Here is a 15201-nt window from a genome sequence, read left to right on the forward strand (position 1 = left end):
TTTAAACTGTTGTTAAAACCGGTAAACTTTTTACTCACGAGTAAACTTGCAGGATTATTTACACACAAATATTAAGATTTATATGCTTGACATGTTCTTGTCGCAAATATAGTTATAAAGTAACAATAAAGAAATATGTCAACATGTCAGTAATTTCTATATACCTACTTGTAAAAAGGAAAAAAATAAGAAAGGGAGCCTCCTATAACCCATAACCTCTCCGCGATGAAAGGATGCAAGTACCGTTACAGCGTCGCTAAATACTACCTATAGCGTATTCTCACATTTGGTTCTAACTAGGGAGGCGAGATTCTCTCATGAGAGGAAGACAAGACGACCTTTCTCGCGCTGCGAACCGAGAACGAAAGCAAAGAATTTTGCTGGCGTGGCGAGTGTAAAATGTCCTTTTGATCCTTTTGACGTTTATCGAAAATCGGGAAGTTAGTACGGAAATGCGCGATGGAGGTTCGTCGGAGAAAAACGAAAACGTCAGACGGCAAACACAGCGCGAATTTTGACTACAATGGCAGGGTTAGTGTCACAGAACGCATTTTCCAGGACGAGGTATGTCAAATTATTTTGTCAGTCACCAAACTCGAAACAACTCATTATTCAGTGAAGCCCTTTGTCGAATAGAGTAAAGTTTTGGTAAAAGTGAAACTAAATAGCCAAGAGAGGACTTATTATATGTCGAACTATAGTAAATTCTGGAATAAAAATTGATAGTATCTATTTATTAAATCTTAAAATTGATTCATAAATGTGATCATTCTCTAAAATGGATCGGAACCAATTTTTTAATGTCGCCGGTATCAGTAAGTCGAACTTAAACTAACAACTTTCTAAATGGAAATTGCGAAGTGAAAATAAATTTATATTGGACAATAATTTTATTAAACTAAAAAATGCAGTTAATAAAAAAAAACACCTTTTCTATATAAAGAGGAGAAGATTACAATCATGGCCGTTATTTTAAAATTAAAAAACGGATATAAGTATACATTTTAGGATGAAAGAAGAAACAAAAAATGTTGATGACACTACGATGAGGTTAAATAAGGTTAAAACCAGTTAAGAACCAGTTAATAGAATATGCATCATGTTAAAGGGATCTTAACTGGAAATTTAGCTAAAAATTCATCTTTTTTAGTTACGTTCAACTATTTTTTATTAAAAATTAAAATCTTTTTTGGTTGGAATATCTAGTATTTTGATTGAAAATAATATTTCTTTGGTGAAATTTTTTATTTTAAGCTTTTTGGTTGAGAGTTTATTTTTTGTTGTTGAAATTAAAACTACTTAGTTGGAAGTTGAAATACTTTGTTAAAAACTCATTCTTTTCGTTAAAAATTAAGTTTTTTTAAAACTCCATGTATTTCATTGAAAATTGGTCTTTTTGGCATAGAAATTAATTTTCTGAGTAAAAAATGTATATTTTTGGTTGTTTTCAACTGTTTTTGCTTTCAAATTAAAAAAAAAAAAAGTTAAAAATTTCTACTATTGTATTTTTCCTTGAGAATGCGTATTTTTGGTTAAAAATTTTTGTACTTTGTTTAAAATTCGTGTTTTTTGGTATAAAATTGATCTTTTTGGTTATATTTAACTATTTTTGCTTTATTTTTTTTTGTAATTTTGTTGAAAATTTCAACTGCTGTATTTTTTGTTCAGAATTTCAACTGTTTAATTTTTTTTTTTTAGAAATCATGTATGTTGTTGAAAATTCTTTTTTTTTATATAAAATTAATTTTCTTGGTGGCAAAGTCATCTTTTTGGTTGTATTTCACTGATTTTATTATAAAATTTTTAAAAATTTCGCTGTATTTTTAATTTAAAATTCATGTATTTTATGGAAAATTTGTCTTTTTAGTATATAAATTAATTTCCTTGGTAGAAAAATAATATTTTTGATTGTGTTCAACTGTTTTTGTCTTAAAATTTAAAAAAAAGATACAAATTTCAACTATTGTATTTTTTATTGAGAATTCATGTTTTTTGGATGAAAATTCATGTAATTTGTTGAAAATTCTTTTTTGATATAAAATTAATTTTCTTGGTGGAAAAGTAATCTTTTTGGTTGTATTTAACTGATTTTGGTATAAAATTTAAAAAAATTTAGCTATATTTTTAATTTAAAATTCATGTATTTTATGGAAAATTTGACTATTTCGCATATAAATTAATTTTGGAGTAAAAAATTCATATTTTTGGTTGTGTTCAACTGTTTTTACTTTCAAATTAAAAAAACAAATTGTAAAAATTTCAACTATTGTATTTTTTGTTGAGAATGCATGTTTTTGGTTAAAAATTTTTGTACTTTGTTTAAAATTCGTGTTTTTTGGTATAAAATTAATTTTCTTGATAGACATTTTTGTTGTATTCAACTTTTTGCGATTTAAAATTAAAATCCTTTTTTTTTGAAAATTTATATATTCTTTTGAAAATTCATCTTTTTTTAATATAAAATTGATCTTTTTGGTTACATTTAACTATTTTTTCTTTATTTTTTTAAAATTTTGTTGAACATTTCAAATATTGTATTTTTTGTTGAGAAAGCATGTTCTTGGTTAAAAAATTTGGAACTTTGTTTAAAATTCGTCTTTTTTGGTATAAAATTAATTTTCTTGGTAGAAATTTTTGTTGTATTCAACTTTTTGCGATTTAAAATTAAAATCCTTTTTTTTTTTGAAAATTGATGTATTCTTTTGAAAAATCGTCTTTTTTATATAAAATTGATCTTTTTGGTTATATTTAACTATTTTTTATTTATTTTTTTTAAATTTTCTTGAAAATTTCAAATATTGTATTTTTGGTTGAGAAAGCATGTTTTTGGTTAAAAAATTTGGAACTTTGTTTAAAATTCGTCTTTTTTGGTATAAAATTAATTTTCTTGATAGACATTTTTGTTGTATTCAACTATTTCTGATTTTAAATTAAAATCTTGTTTTTTTCCAAATTTATGAATTTTGTTGAAAACTTCGGATTTTTGGTATAAAATTGATCTTTTTGGTTATATTGAACTATATTTTTTTTTAAATTTTGTTGAAAATTTCAACTACTGTATTCTTTGTTCAAAATTTCGACTGTTCAATTTTTTTTTTAGAAGTCATGTATTTTGTTGAAAATTCTTTTTTTTATATATATAAAATTAATTTTCTTGGTGGAAAAGTCATCTGTTTGGTTGTATTTGGCTGATTTTGTTATAAACTTTTTTTAAATTTAGCTGCATTTTTAATTTAAAATTCATGTATTTTATGGAAAATTTGTCTTTTTGGCATATAAATTAATTTCCTTGGTAGAAAATTCATATTTTTTTTGTATTCAACTGTTTTTATCTTAAAATATAAAAAAAAAGAAAAAAAGTTAACTATTGTATTTTTTTTATTGAGAATTCATGTAATTTGTTGAAAATTCGTATTTTTTTGGTATACAATTAATTTTATCGGTAGAAAATTCATCTTTTTGGTTATATTAAAGTATTTTGGGTTACAAATTTTTTTCAATGTTTAAAAAATTGCAACTATTGTATTCTTTTTTTTGAGAATGCATGTTTTTGGTTAAAAATTTGTGTACTTTGTTTAAAATTCGTCTTTTTTGGTATAAAATTAATTTTCTAGCTAGAGATTTTTGTTGTTGTATTCAACTATTTCTGATTTAAAATAAAATCTTTTTTGTTTGAAAATTTATTTGGTTTGTTGGAAAATTCGTCTTTTTGGTTATATTCAACTGTTTTTGCTTTGTTTAATTTTTTTTTATTTTTTGAAAATTTCAACTACTGTTTTTTTTTAATTTCAACTATTGATTTTTTTTTATAAATTATGTATTTTGTTGAAAATTCTTCTTTTTATATAAAATTAATTTTCTTCGTGGAAAAATCATCTTTTTGGTTGTATTTAACTGATTTTCGTATAAAATTACAAACAAAATTTAGTTGTATTTTTCGTTTAAAATTCATGTATTTTATTGAAAGTTGGTCTTTTTGGCATAGAAATTAATTTTCTTGGTAGAAAATTCATATTTTTGGTTGTGCTCAACTGTTTTTGTCTTAAAATGAAAAAAAAAATGTTAAAAATTTCAACTATTGTATTTTTTATTGAGAATTCATGATTCTTGGATGAAAATTCATATATTTTGTGGAAAAATTATATATACAATTAATTTTATCGGTCGAAAATTCATCTTTTGGGTTGTATTCAAGTATTTTGGGTTAGAAATTTCAACTATTGTATTTTTTATTGAGAATGCATGTTTTTGTTTGAGAGTTTTTTTACTTTGTTTAAAATTGGTCTTTTTTGGTAAAAAATTCATTTTCTTGGTAGAAATTTTTGTTTTTGTATTCAGCTATTTGTGATTGAAAATTGAAATCTGTTTTCTTTCATAATTTATTAATGTTGTTGAAAAATTCGTCTTTTTGGTTATATTTAACTGTTTTTGCTTTATTTGTTTTTTAAATTTTGTTGAAAATTTCAACTATTGTATTTTTTTGAGAATTCATGTATTTTGTTGAAAATTCTTCTTCTTTTTATATAAAATTAATGTTTTCTTCGTGGAAAAGTCATCTTTTTGGTTTTATTTAACTGATTTTGGTATTAAATAAAAAATTCATCTTTTTTGGTTATACATATTTAACTGTTTTTGCTTTCTAGTTTTTTGTTGAAAATTTATGTATTTTTTTCAAAATTTATATTTTTTGTATAAATTTAATCCTCGTGGTTAAAATGCTTTATTTATATGGTAAAAAATTTTTTTTATCAAATATTACATTTTTATAAAAAATTTTTTTTATCAAATATTACATTTTTATAAAAAATTCATGTATTTTTTAAAAAATTTTTATTTTTTGTTTTAGATTTAATTTTTGTTGTTAAAATTTTTTATGTATATGACTTAAAACAATTTTTTCATTTTTTGTTGAAAATTGGTATCTTTTGTTATAAATTTAATCTTTGTTGTTAAATTTTTGATTTTATATGGATGAAAAAAATTTTTCAATGAAACTTTTATTGTTTTCTCAAAAATTTCACAGTTTTGTTAAAAAGTCATTCTTTTTATTTCGAATTCATCATTTTTATTATGTTGATGAAAATAAGACAATTTTTAAAATAATTTATCCGTTTTAGTTTAAAATTGTTGTATTTTGTTGAAAATTTTCAATAATTTGCATAAATTTAATCTTCGTGGTTGAAATTTTTATTTATATGGTTAACAAAAAATTTTTAATTGAAATTTTTATTATTTTGTTCAAAATTCAACAATTTAGTTGAATAGTCATCCTCTTTATTGAAAATTCATGTGTTTCATTGAAAATTCATATTTTTAGAAGAAGATTCCAGTTTTTTATTTAAAAAATCATCCCTTTGGTTTGAAAAGTCACCTCTTGACTTGGAAATCTAACATTTTGTTTTAAAAGTGTTAATTTTTAGTGGAAAATTCAACTCTTGCGTTAAAAATTCGTCCCTTTGGATTGAAAAGGAACATTTTTGGTTTGAAAATTCACCTTTTTTATATAAAATTCCACCGTCTTCTAAAAACTACGTCTTTCTGGCTGGAAAATTCAACTATTTCGTTGAATCTTCCACTGGTTTTGGTCAATAATTCGACGATCTAGTTGAAAATTCGTGTTTGTAGATTTAAAGTTGAACTATTTGGTTCAATTTAAACTTCTAGGTTTTGAAGTTCGACTTTCCGTTTTAAACATTAACTTTTCAACTAAAATTTCAATTATTTATTTGAAAGTTTATGTATTTTGTTGAAAAGTCATACTTTTTTGTTAAAAATTTAACTGCTTTTTTAATATTCGTCTTTTGGCTTGAAAGTTTAATTATTTTCGTAGGACATTCAACTACTTTCTTGAAAATTACATTTTTGTTGAAAATTCACATTTTTCGGGTTGAAAAATAAAACGTTTTGCAGACAATTCGTGTTTTTTTGGTTGAAAGTTCATCTAGTTTTATAAAAAATTCAAATCTTTGATTTAAAATGAACTTTAAAAAAAAATCATACTCAAAACTAGAATCCTAAGGAAAAAGAGTGTACGAGGAAACTATTAAGAAATAAAGATAAAAAAGATTTAGGTGCAATTTAATCTGAAAATATTTTTCTTAAAGTCGAAATTTTAGTGGTTATTACTCAATCCAAAATTAAAATGTATAAAAATACCTCTTCTACTTTCTAAGCTTTTTTTGGAAGCATAAAATAATTGAAAAGAACTTTTTAGATCTGGAATTTATATTTAATTTAAATGCATATGGGTTTTTTGGTGTGAAATTTTTTTTTTCGTTCTTTGTTGAAAAATATTTAATACGTATTTTTTTATGTCAATATGATATGCACAATTTCAGTGAAATAAAATGTTCAAAATGATCGTTTAAAAAAAAGTGATCATCTTAACTTTTTTATAATTGAAAAAGTATTTATCAACAAAATTTCAAACCTTTTGCCTAATGTGCCATTGAATTTTCATAAATAAATTAGACATTTCTATAAACAAATAGAGATTGCTAAAAAAGTGACTAATTTTTCCACTTTTTTTGTGGATTAATACACCAAAAATTATAAAACAGTTAAGACATCACTTTTTTTTTAATTTAATTTTAAAAATGTATTTCTCGAAAATTTTGCATATCATATTGAAATTAAAAAGTACGTATTAAATATTTTTCAACAAAGAACGAAAAAAATATATTTCACAAAAAGAAATCTAGAGGGTAAATAGCCGTGGAATGAGCTATATATTTATTTATTTTTTTCATCAGAAAAATGAAGATCCATTGTTGGAAACAACTAATAAGCAGCCAACTAAACAAAAAGTTGAAAAAATTACAACGGACAAGATCGTCGACGAGAAAAAAGAAAAAATTTCACCTAGAGGATCTCTTAAAGACAAAATCGAGCCTTTAGTGATTGATTCTTCGCCAGCTCGTGTTAGAATAAATTTGGAGATAGATTTGGTCGCTGTGACTTTATTACTCGTTGGCCTTGCTACTCGTCTCTATCGATTAGAAGAACCTCGAAGTATTGTGTAAGTTTCCTTATAATCCTAAAATTCTTTTGAATTTGTTAAAATTTTATCTTTTTCTATAATTTTAGAGTAAATTATTTTTTGGTGATTAGGGTGATTTTTTTTAATTGCAATATAGAATTAAGTAACAATGATTCTTCATTTGTAAAAGTAGATTTATATTACTTATTTAACTATTTTCTTGGAAAATCTTTTTTTTTTAAATAATTTCTCAACTGAAAATTTAAGTATTCTATTCTTTGTTGAAAGTTAATTTTTTTTACTTGAAATTTGATCTTTTCCAGTTGAAGATTCATCATTTTAGATGAAAATTTATCACTTTGATTAAAAAAAATTTTTTCTTGAAAATTTAATTTTGTTAACTGAAAATTTAACTATTTTGCTTGAAAATCTATTTTTTTAGTTAAAAATTCAATTATTTCGTTTAAATTTGGTTTGTTACAGTCTCTGACTGAAAGCAATTCTTTTTTTTTGTACTGAAAAGTTAACTATTTCATTTGGCATTGAAACCGTTTTGTTGAAAATTTGTTATTTTTTTTTGGATTATTTTTTTTTTTTTAACTGAAAATGTAACTCAATTTTTAGTTAAAAAAATTATATTTTTTATTTCAAAATTCGTCTTTTTTGCTAGAAGTTAATCTTTTCATTTGAAAATTCGTATGATTGGTTTAAAGTTCCATGATTTCAGTTTAAAATTCATAATTTTAGTAGAAAATTAATCAGTTAAATTGAAAATTAATTTTTTAAACTAAAAATTCAACCGTTTTATTTTTGGTTGAAAATTTATCTGTTTTTTTTTTCTTCAAAATTCTGTTTGGTTCAAAAATGGTATTTTATGTCTTAAAATTCATTTTGTTCCATTGAAAATTCATGTATTTTCATTGGAAATTTGTTCTTTTAGGTAAAAAATTAATATCTATTATACATAGTTATCTATCAAATTTTTATTGAGAATTCATGTTTTTTGGTTGAAAATTTATATATTTAATTGAAAATTCGTATTTTTAACTGTAACATTAATTTTTGTTGTTAGAAAATTTATCTTTTTGGTTTTGATCAACTGTTTTTTCTTTAAAATTAAATAAAAAGGCTTGAAAATTTTAATTATTATATTTTTCGCTAACAATTCATGTTTTTTGTTGAAAATTTATATATATTTTTTTAAATTTGTATTTTGTTGAAAATTTGTATTTTTGGTTATAGATTTAATTTTTGTTGTGAAAATTTTTTATGTATATGATTTAAAAAATTTCGTTTCATTGTTTTGTTGAAAATTTGTATCTTTTGTTATAAATATAATCTTTGTTGTTAACATTTTTGATTTTATTTTATATGGATGAGAGAAATTTTTTTAAATTGAATTAAATTTTTAATTCAAAAAATTATATTTTTTAGTTAAAAATTCGTATTTTTTGGTAGAAATTAACCTTTTTAGTTGAAAATTAATCTTTTTTATTTAAAATTTCACTATTCCAGATGAAAATTCATTATTTCAGTAGAAAAGTAATTAGTTTAATTGAAAATTAATTTTTTTAACTCTCTCTTGACTGAAAAAACTTTCAACTGTTTTTGATTAAGAATTAACATCTTTTTGGATGAAATATCAACGACTACATTTTATTTGAAAATTAATATTTTGTGGTGAAAATTAAACTAACTTAGTTGAAAGTGAAACTACTTTTTTTTTAATTAATTTTTTTGTTGATTAATCATCAATTTAAGTGAAAATTCATCTCTTTGGAAAATTAGTTTTTTCCATGACCGAAATTTTTTTTTTTTTTTTACTGAAAACTTAACTATTTCATTTAAAAGTTGAACCATTTTTTTGAAAATTTTTTATTTCATTCGTTGCATTTTTTACTGAAAGTGTGATTCAATTTTTAGTTGAAAAATTTATATTTTTTATTTAAAAATTCGTCTTTTTTTGGTAGAAATTAATCTTCTTATTAAAAATTAATTTTTTAAATCGAAAATTTAACGGTTTCATTTTTGGTTGAAAATTGATCTTTTTGTTTAAAAATTAAACAGTTTGTTTGGAATTTTTTCTTTCTCTACTGAAAAATCTTCCTTGTTTAAAAATTTAACTTTAGTTGAAAAATTGGCTTTTTTATTTCAATTCAACTGTTTTTTATTAAAAATTAAAATCTTTTTGGTTGATATTCTAAGCGAAAATTTATCTCTTTGGAAAATTTATTTTTCTCTGCCTGAAAATTATTTTTTTTTATGTACTGAAAAGTTAATTATTTCATTTGGGACTTGAACTATTTTGTTGAAAATTTGTTATTTTTTTGGTTGAAACTTTTTTTAATTGAAAATTTAACTCAATTTTTAGTTGAAAAAATTATATTTTTCAGTTGAAAATTCGTCTTTTCTTAAGAAAATAAATCATTTCAGTGAAAAATTCATCTTTTTCGTTGAAAATTCAAGTATTCCAATTGAAGATTCGTTATTTTAGTTGGAAATTCAACTTTTTTGGTTAAAATTTCACTATTCAAGTTGAAGATTCATAATTTTTTCTAAAAAATTTATCATCTTCGTTGAAATTTTTGTTTCAAATTAATTTTCTTGTGTAAAAATTAATCTTTTCTATTAAAAATGCAAAAATGTCCGTTTAATATTCATCATTTTTGTTCAAAATGTATATTTTTTTTTGAAAATGAAACTATCTTTTGAAAAAATGAATTTTTTTGGTTTTAATTTCAGTTGAAGATTCATAATTTTTGTTCAAATTTCATCACTTTCGTTGGATATTTGTGCTTTTTTGTGGAAAATTAATTTTTTAACTGAAATTAAAATTTTTCAATTTCCAGTTGAAAACTAATTTTTTTCAATTGAATTTTAAACATTTTGGTTATAAAAATTATCTTTTTTTAGCAGAAAATTCGACCAATTGGTTGAGAATTCATGTATTTTGTTGAAAATTCGTCTTTATGGTAGAAATTAATCTGGATGGTTGAAGTTTTATGTTATTTGAAAATTCATCTTTTTAACTGAAACTTTATTTATTCCCTTTTTCGTTGAAAAATGATATTTCTTTAGTTGAAAATTCGTCTTTTATGATAGAAGTTAATTTTCTTGGTAAAAAATTCAACTTTTCTAATTGAAAATTCCAATAGACCAGTTAAAGATTCATTATTTTTGTTGAAAATTAATTAATTTGGTGGAAAATCATTTTTTAACTGAAAATTTGACTTCCATTTTTCGTTGAAATGTTTGTTTGTTAAAAATTTATGTTTTTATTGGAAATTCTTATTTTTTTCTAGAAATTAATCAGGATGGTTCAAATTTCATCTTATTGTTTGAAAATGAATATTTCAAACTGAAAATTTATTTATTCTCTTTTTCGTTGAGAATTTATCTATTTTGGTAGAACATTAATCTAAAATTAAATCACATAAATAAATAATATCATCAATCACTAATAATAAAATTAATAATATCAATAAATTTGTGAAATATACCTTTATTACAGTTTAATTTTTATAATTTTAATTGAAAATTCATATTTTTTGTTTGAAAATAAAACTACGGAGTTGAGAGCTAAACTTTTTTGTTAAAAATTCATCTTCTAGGTTTTAATTTAAATAAATGAATCATTATGTTCTTATTATACATCAACTTTTTAAATTTTTTAAATTTTATTTCTTAATAGATTCGATGAATTGCACTATGGCAAATACGTGAGTCTTTATATGAAAAGCACATTTTTTTTTGATTCGCATCCTCCACTGGGAAAGCAACTCATTTCGGCCGCAGCTTATTTGGCTGGTTTTGACGGACAATTTAAATTCGACAGAATAGGAAGTCCTTACGGAGAGAATGTTCCTCTCTTCGCACTAAGACTGATTCCAGCATTATGCGGTAGTCTTTTAATTCCCACCGCTTATCACTTGGCCCTAGAATTAGGATTTAAGCACTGGAGTTCTGCAATTGTAGGACTAATGCTACTTTTCGGTAAGCTCTCTTTTTTTTTATTCAATATGTATATTTTTCTTATTTATGTGTTCGATTTTTTGAAGAAATATTTTAATGCCTCAACTTTCAGATAATGCTCTCTTGACTCAATCACGTTTCATCCTCATGGAAAGCATTCTGATACAATTCTCACTCATGGGCTTATTGTGTGTGATGAAATTCAGAAAAGTTATGGATCGGCCTCTCACTTTTGCTTGGTGGGCCTGGCTCACACTGGCTGCTGTCAATCTCACTTGTGCTTTATGGTAAATTTCAATTTTATTGCACGAAAGTATCTTTTATTTTATTGTCATAATATAAAAACTGAATTTCTTGAATTTCGAGTAAAAATATTGCATTTTCAACAAAGTTGATTAATTGTTTACGAAATTTGTCGAATTTTCACCTAGGAAGATTTATTTTCTACTAAAAAAAGAGGATTTTTTTTTAAATACATGAATTTTGAACAGAATAGTTCAATTTTTAACCAAAGGGATGATTTCTCAATGAAAAATCTGAATTTTTAACAAATAGTTTAACTTGTATTAAGTAGATAAATTTTGAACGAGAAAAGATATTTCAACCAACTACGATTTTAATTTTTAGTAAAAAATCATTTAATTTCAGAAAAATTACGAATTTGCAACAAAATATTTGAGGCTTCATCTAAAAGATATTAATTTTTAATCAAAGAGTTGCATTTTTTGAAAAAAAAAATCATTTTTCAATCAACATTTTTTTAAAGATAAAATTGAAAACAGTTGAATTAATTCACAAAATTCAAGCAAGAAGAATTATTTTCTACTAAAAAAAGACAAATTTTCAAGAAATACATCAATCTTTTAAAAAAGATTCAATTTTTAACCAAAGAGATGATTTGTCAATAAAAAAAAAGCACTTTTCAATCCAAATTTTTTAAAGATTAAATTAACAAGAGTGGACTTCATCCACAAAAGTCGAATTTTCAAGGAATTATATTAATTTTTAAACAAGAAGAATCATTTTATACCAAAAAGACGAATTTTAAACTAAAAAAGGATACATTTTCAAAATAAAAAGAATTATTTTCTACCAAAAAAGAATTTTTTCAAAAATACGTGAATTTTGAACAAAATAGTTGAATTTTTAACTTTTTTAACAGTTAAGAAAAACAGTTGACTTTAAGAAAAAAGACGAATTTTTAAATGAAAAATTTACATTTTCAACGAAAATAGATTAATTTTTAATCAAGGAGTTGCATTTTTAATAAAAAAAATTAACAGGAAAGATGAGTTTTCATCTAAAATCGTGAATCTTCAATCAAAAGTTTTTAGTTTAAATTAAAAACAGTGGAATTCATCCACAAAAGTCGAAATTTCAACGAATTATATTAATTTTTAAACAAGAAGAATCGTTTTATACAAAAAAGACGAATTTCCAAACAAAAAGAATGATTTTCTACAAAAAAAAAGACAAATTAAAAAAAAATACATCAATTTTTGACCAAAGAGATGATTTCTGAATAAAAAAAACTGAATTTCTTACAAATAGTTAAACTTGTATTAAGTATTCCAATTTTCAACCAATTATATTAATTTTTAAACAAGAAGAATCATTTTACAACAAAAAGAGGAATTTTGAACTAAAGGGGATACATTTTCAAACAAGAAGAATTAGTTTCTACCAAAAAAGAAGAATTTTCCAAAAGTACGTTAATTTTGATGAAATAGTGGATATTTTTAATCAGAGATGATTTTCACTTAAAAAAAAAAACTAAATTTTTAACAAAGTAATTAAACTTTCATTAATTAGATAAATTTTGAACTAAAAAAGATGTTTAAAACAAATACGATTTTAATTTTAAATAAAAAATAGTTGACTTTAAGAAAAAAGACGAATGTTTAACAGAATATTTAAATCTTCAATCAAAACAGATTAATTTTTAATCAAGGACTTGCGTTTTTAATTTTTTAATTTATTTTTGTTCAATTTAAGAAAATTGTGTTTATAATAATCGACAAAAGTGGATTTTTCAACAAATTATATTAGTTTTTAAACAAGATTTCTTTATACCAAAAGTATGAATTTTTAGTTAAAAGTGATACATTTTTCAAACAAAAATAATGATTTTTTAGCATAAAAGAAGAGCTTTAAAAAAATTCGTGAACCAAGAAAGTTATTTCAGCCAATTACGATTCTAATTTGAAAGAAGAAACGCTTGACTTAAAGAAAAAAGACGGACTTTCAATAAAATATTCAAATTTTCAATCAAAACAGATTAATTTTTATTTTTTTATTCAATTTAATTTTTTGAATTTAAAAAAATTGTTCAATTTATAATAATCGACAAAATTTTAATTTTCAACCAATTATATTAATTTTTAAACAAGAAGAATCATTTTATACCAAAAAGACGAATTTTCAAACTAAAAGGAATACATTTTCAAACGATTTTAAATTTAATTAAAAAACAGTTCACTTCAAGAAAAAAGATGAATTTTCAACAGAAAATTTACATTTCCAACTTTCCAATTAATTTTTAAACAAAAAGAATTTTTTTATACCAAAAAGATGAATTCTCAAATAAAAGGGATACATTTTAAAATAAAAAAATTGTTTTCTACCAAAAGAGACGTGAATTTTGAGGAAAATAGTTGAATTTTTACTTAAAGATGAATCTTCAATAAAAGAATTAAAATTTAAAAAAGTAATTAAACATATCAACAAGAATATAAATTTTAAACCGTAAAAGATGTTTCAACCAAATATGATTTTAATTTTTAGTAAAAAAAATGATTTAATTCCAATAAAATTACTCATTTTCAACCAAATATTTGAGTCTTTAACCAAAACATATTAATTTTTAATCAAGGAGTTGCATTTTAAAATAAAAACTTTTCAATCCAAATTTTTTAAAGAATGAATTATAAACAGTGGAATTCATCCAGAAAAGTCAAATTTTCAACCAATTATATTAATTTTTAACAAGAAGAATCATTTTATACCAAAAAGTCCAATTTGAAATTAAAAGGGACAAGTTTTTCAAACAAGAAGAATTATTTTCTACAAAAAAAGTAGAATTTTTAAGTAATTATATTAATTTTCAACGAATTTTTAAAAAAATTGTTCAATTTGTAACAAGAAAGATGAGTTTTCGTCTAAAATCATGAATCTTTCATCAAAATTTTTTTGTTTAAATAAAAAACAGTGGAATCAATCGACCAAAGTGGACTTTTCTAGCAATTTTATTAATTTTTAAATAAAAAGAATGATTTTATACCAAAAAGACGAATTTTCAACTAAAAGGGATACATTTTAAAATAAAAAAAATTGTTTTCTACCAAAAAAAGCCGAATTTAAAAAAAATACATCAATCCTTAACCAAGAAGCTAAATTTTGAACCGAAAAAGATATTTCTACCAAATACGATTTGAATTTTAAATAAAACAGAGTTGACTTTCAGAAAAATTACTATTTTTCAACAAAATATTTAAATCTTCAATCAAAACAGATTCATTTTTAATCAAGGACTTGCATTTTTAATTTTTTTCAATTTCAGAAAATTGTTCAGTTTTTTAATAATCGACAAAAGTGGAATTTTCAACCAATTATAATTATTTTTAAACAAAAATAATTTTGTACCAAAAAGAAGAATTTTGAACTAAAAGGGATACGTTTTCAAAAAAAAAAAAAGTTTAAAAAAGTAGTTGAACTCTTATTAAGTAGATACATTTTTGAACCGAAAAAGATATTTCAACCAAATACTGTTTTAATTTGAAATAAAAAATATTTGACTTCAAAAAAGACGAATTTTCAACAGAATATTTATATTTTCAAATAAACAGATGAATTTTTAATCAAGGAGTTTCATTTTTAATAAAAAAATTATCACATTTCTGCCAAAACAGATGGATTTTCAAAACAAGAATACGAATTTTTAATTAAAAGGGATACATTTTTCAAACAAAAAGAATTATTTTTTAGAAAAAAGAAGAATTTTCCAAAAATGTGTGAACCAAGAAAGATATTTCAGCCAAATACGATTTTAATTTTAAATAAAACACAGTTGACGTTATAAAAAAAGACGAATTTTCAACAGAATATTTAAATCTTTAATCACAACAGATTAATTTTTAATCGACGAGTTACATTTTTAATAAAAAAAATATCACCTTTATATTAAAATGAATGTATTTCCTAAACAAAAAGTCGAATTTTCAACCAATTATATTAATTTTTAAACATGAAGA

The 15201-nt window shown here is 22.2% G+C and overlaps 2 protein-coding genes across 4 annotated transcripts in view; one reads left to right on the forward strand and one right to left on the reverse strand.

Moving 5' to 3' along the window:
- LOC117168019 (ATPase WRNIP1-like) overlaps positions 1-433 on the reverse strand; it is a 31061-nt gene extending 30628 nt beyond the window's left edge. The window contains exon 1 of the mRNA XM_033353337.1: positions 169-433. The gene's annotated coding sequence lies outside the window, so the exon portion shown is untranslated. The remainder of the gene's footprint in view (positions 1-168) is intronic.
- The window catches only part of LOC117168018 (protein O-mannosyltransferase 1), a 37660-nt gene continuing 22879 nt past the window's right edge, over positions 421-15201 (forward strand). Inside the window, exons 1-4 of one of the 3 annotated variants that reach the window (XM_033353334.1) lie at positions 421-531; positions 6753-7018; positions 10671-10972; positions 11064-11238. In XM_033353334.1, the coding sequence (XP_033209225.1) occupies positions 460-531; positions 6753-7018; positions 10671-10972; positions 11064-11238 (815 nt within the window). In that variant the 5' untranslated portion in view covers positions 421-459. Of the gene's footprint in view, positions 565-708; positions 816-6752; positions 7019-10670; positions 10973-11063; positions 11239-15201 lie in introns of those variants that run through there. The other 2 variants (XM_033353333.1, XM_033353336.1) reach the window with 2 other exon arrangements.

Source organism: Belonocnema kinseyi, chromosome 2 (genome assembly GCF_010883055.1).
Source record: "Belonocnema kinseyi isolate 2016_QV_RU_SX_M_011 chromosome 2, B_treatae_v1, whole genome shotgun sequence".
Classification (NCBI taxonomy): Eukaryota; Metazoa; Arthropoda; class Insecta; order Hymenoptera; family Cynipidae; genus Belonocnema; species Belonocnema kinseyi.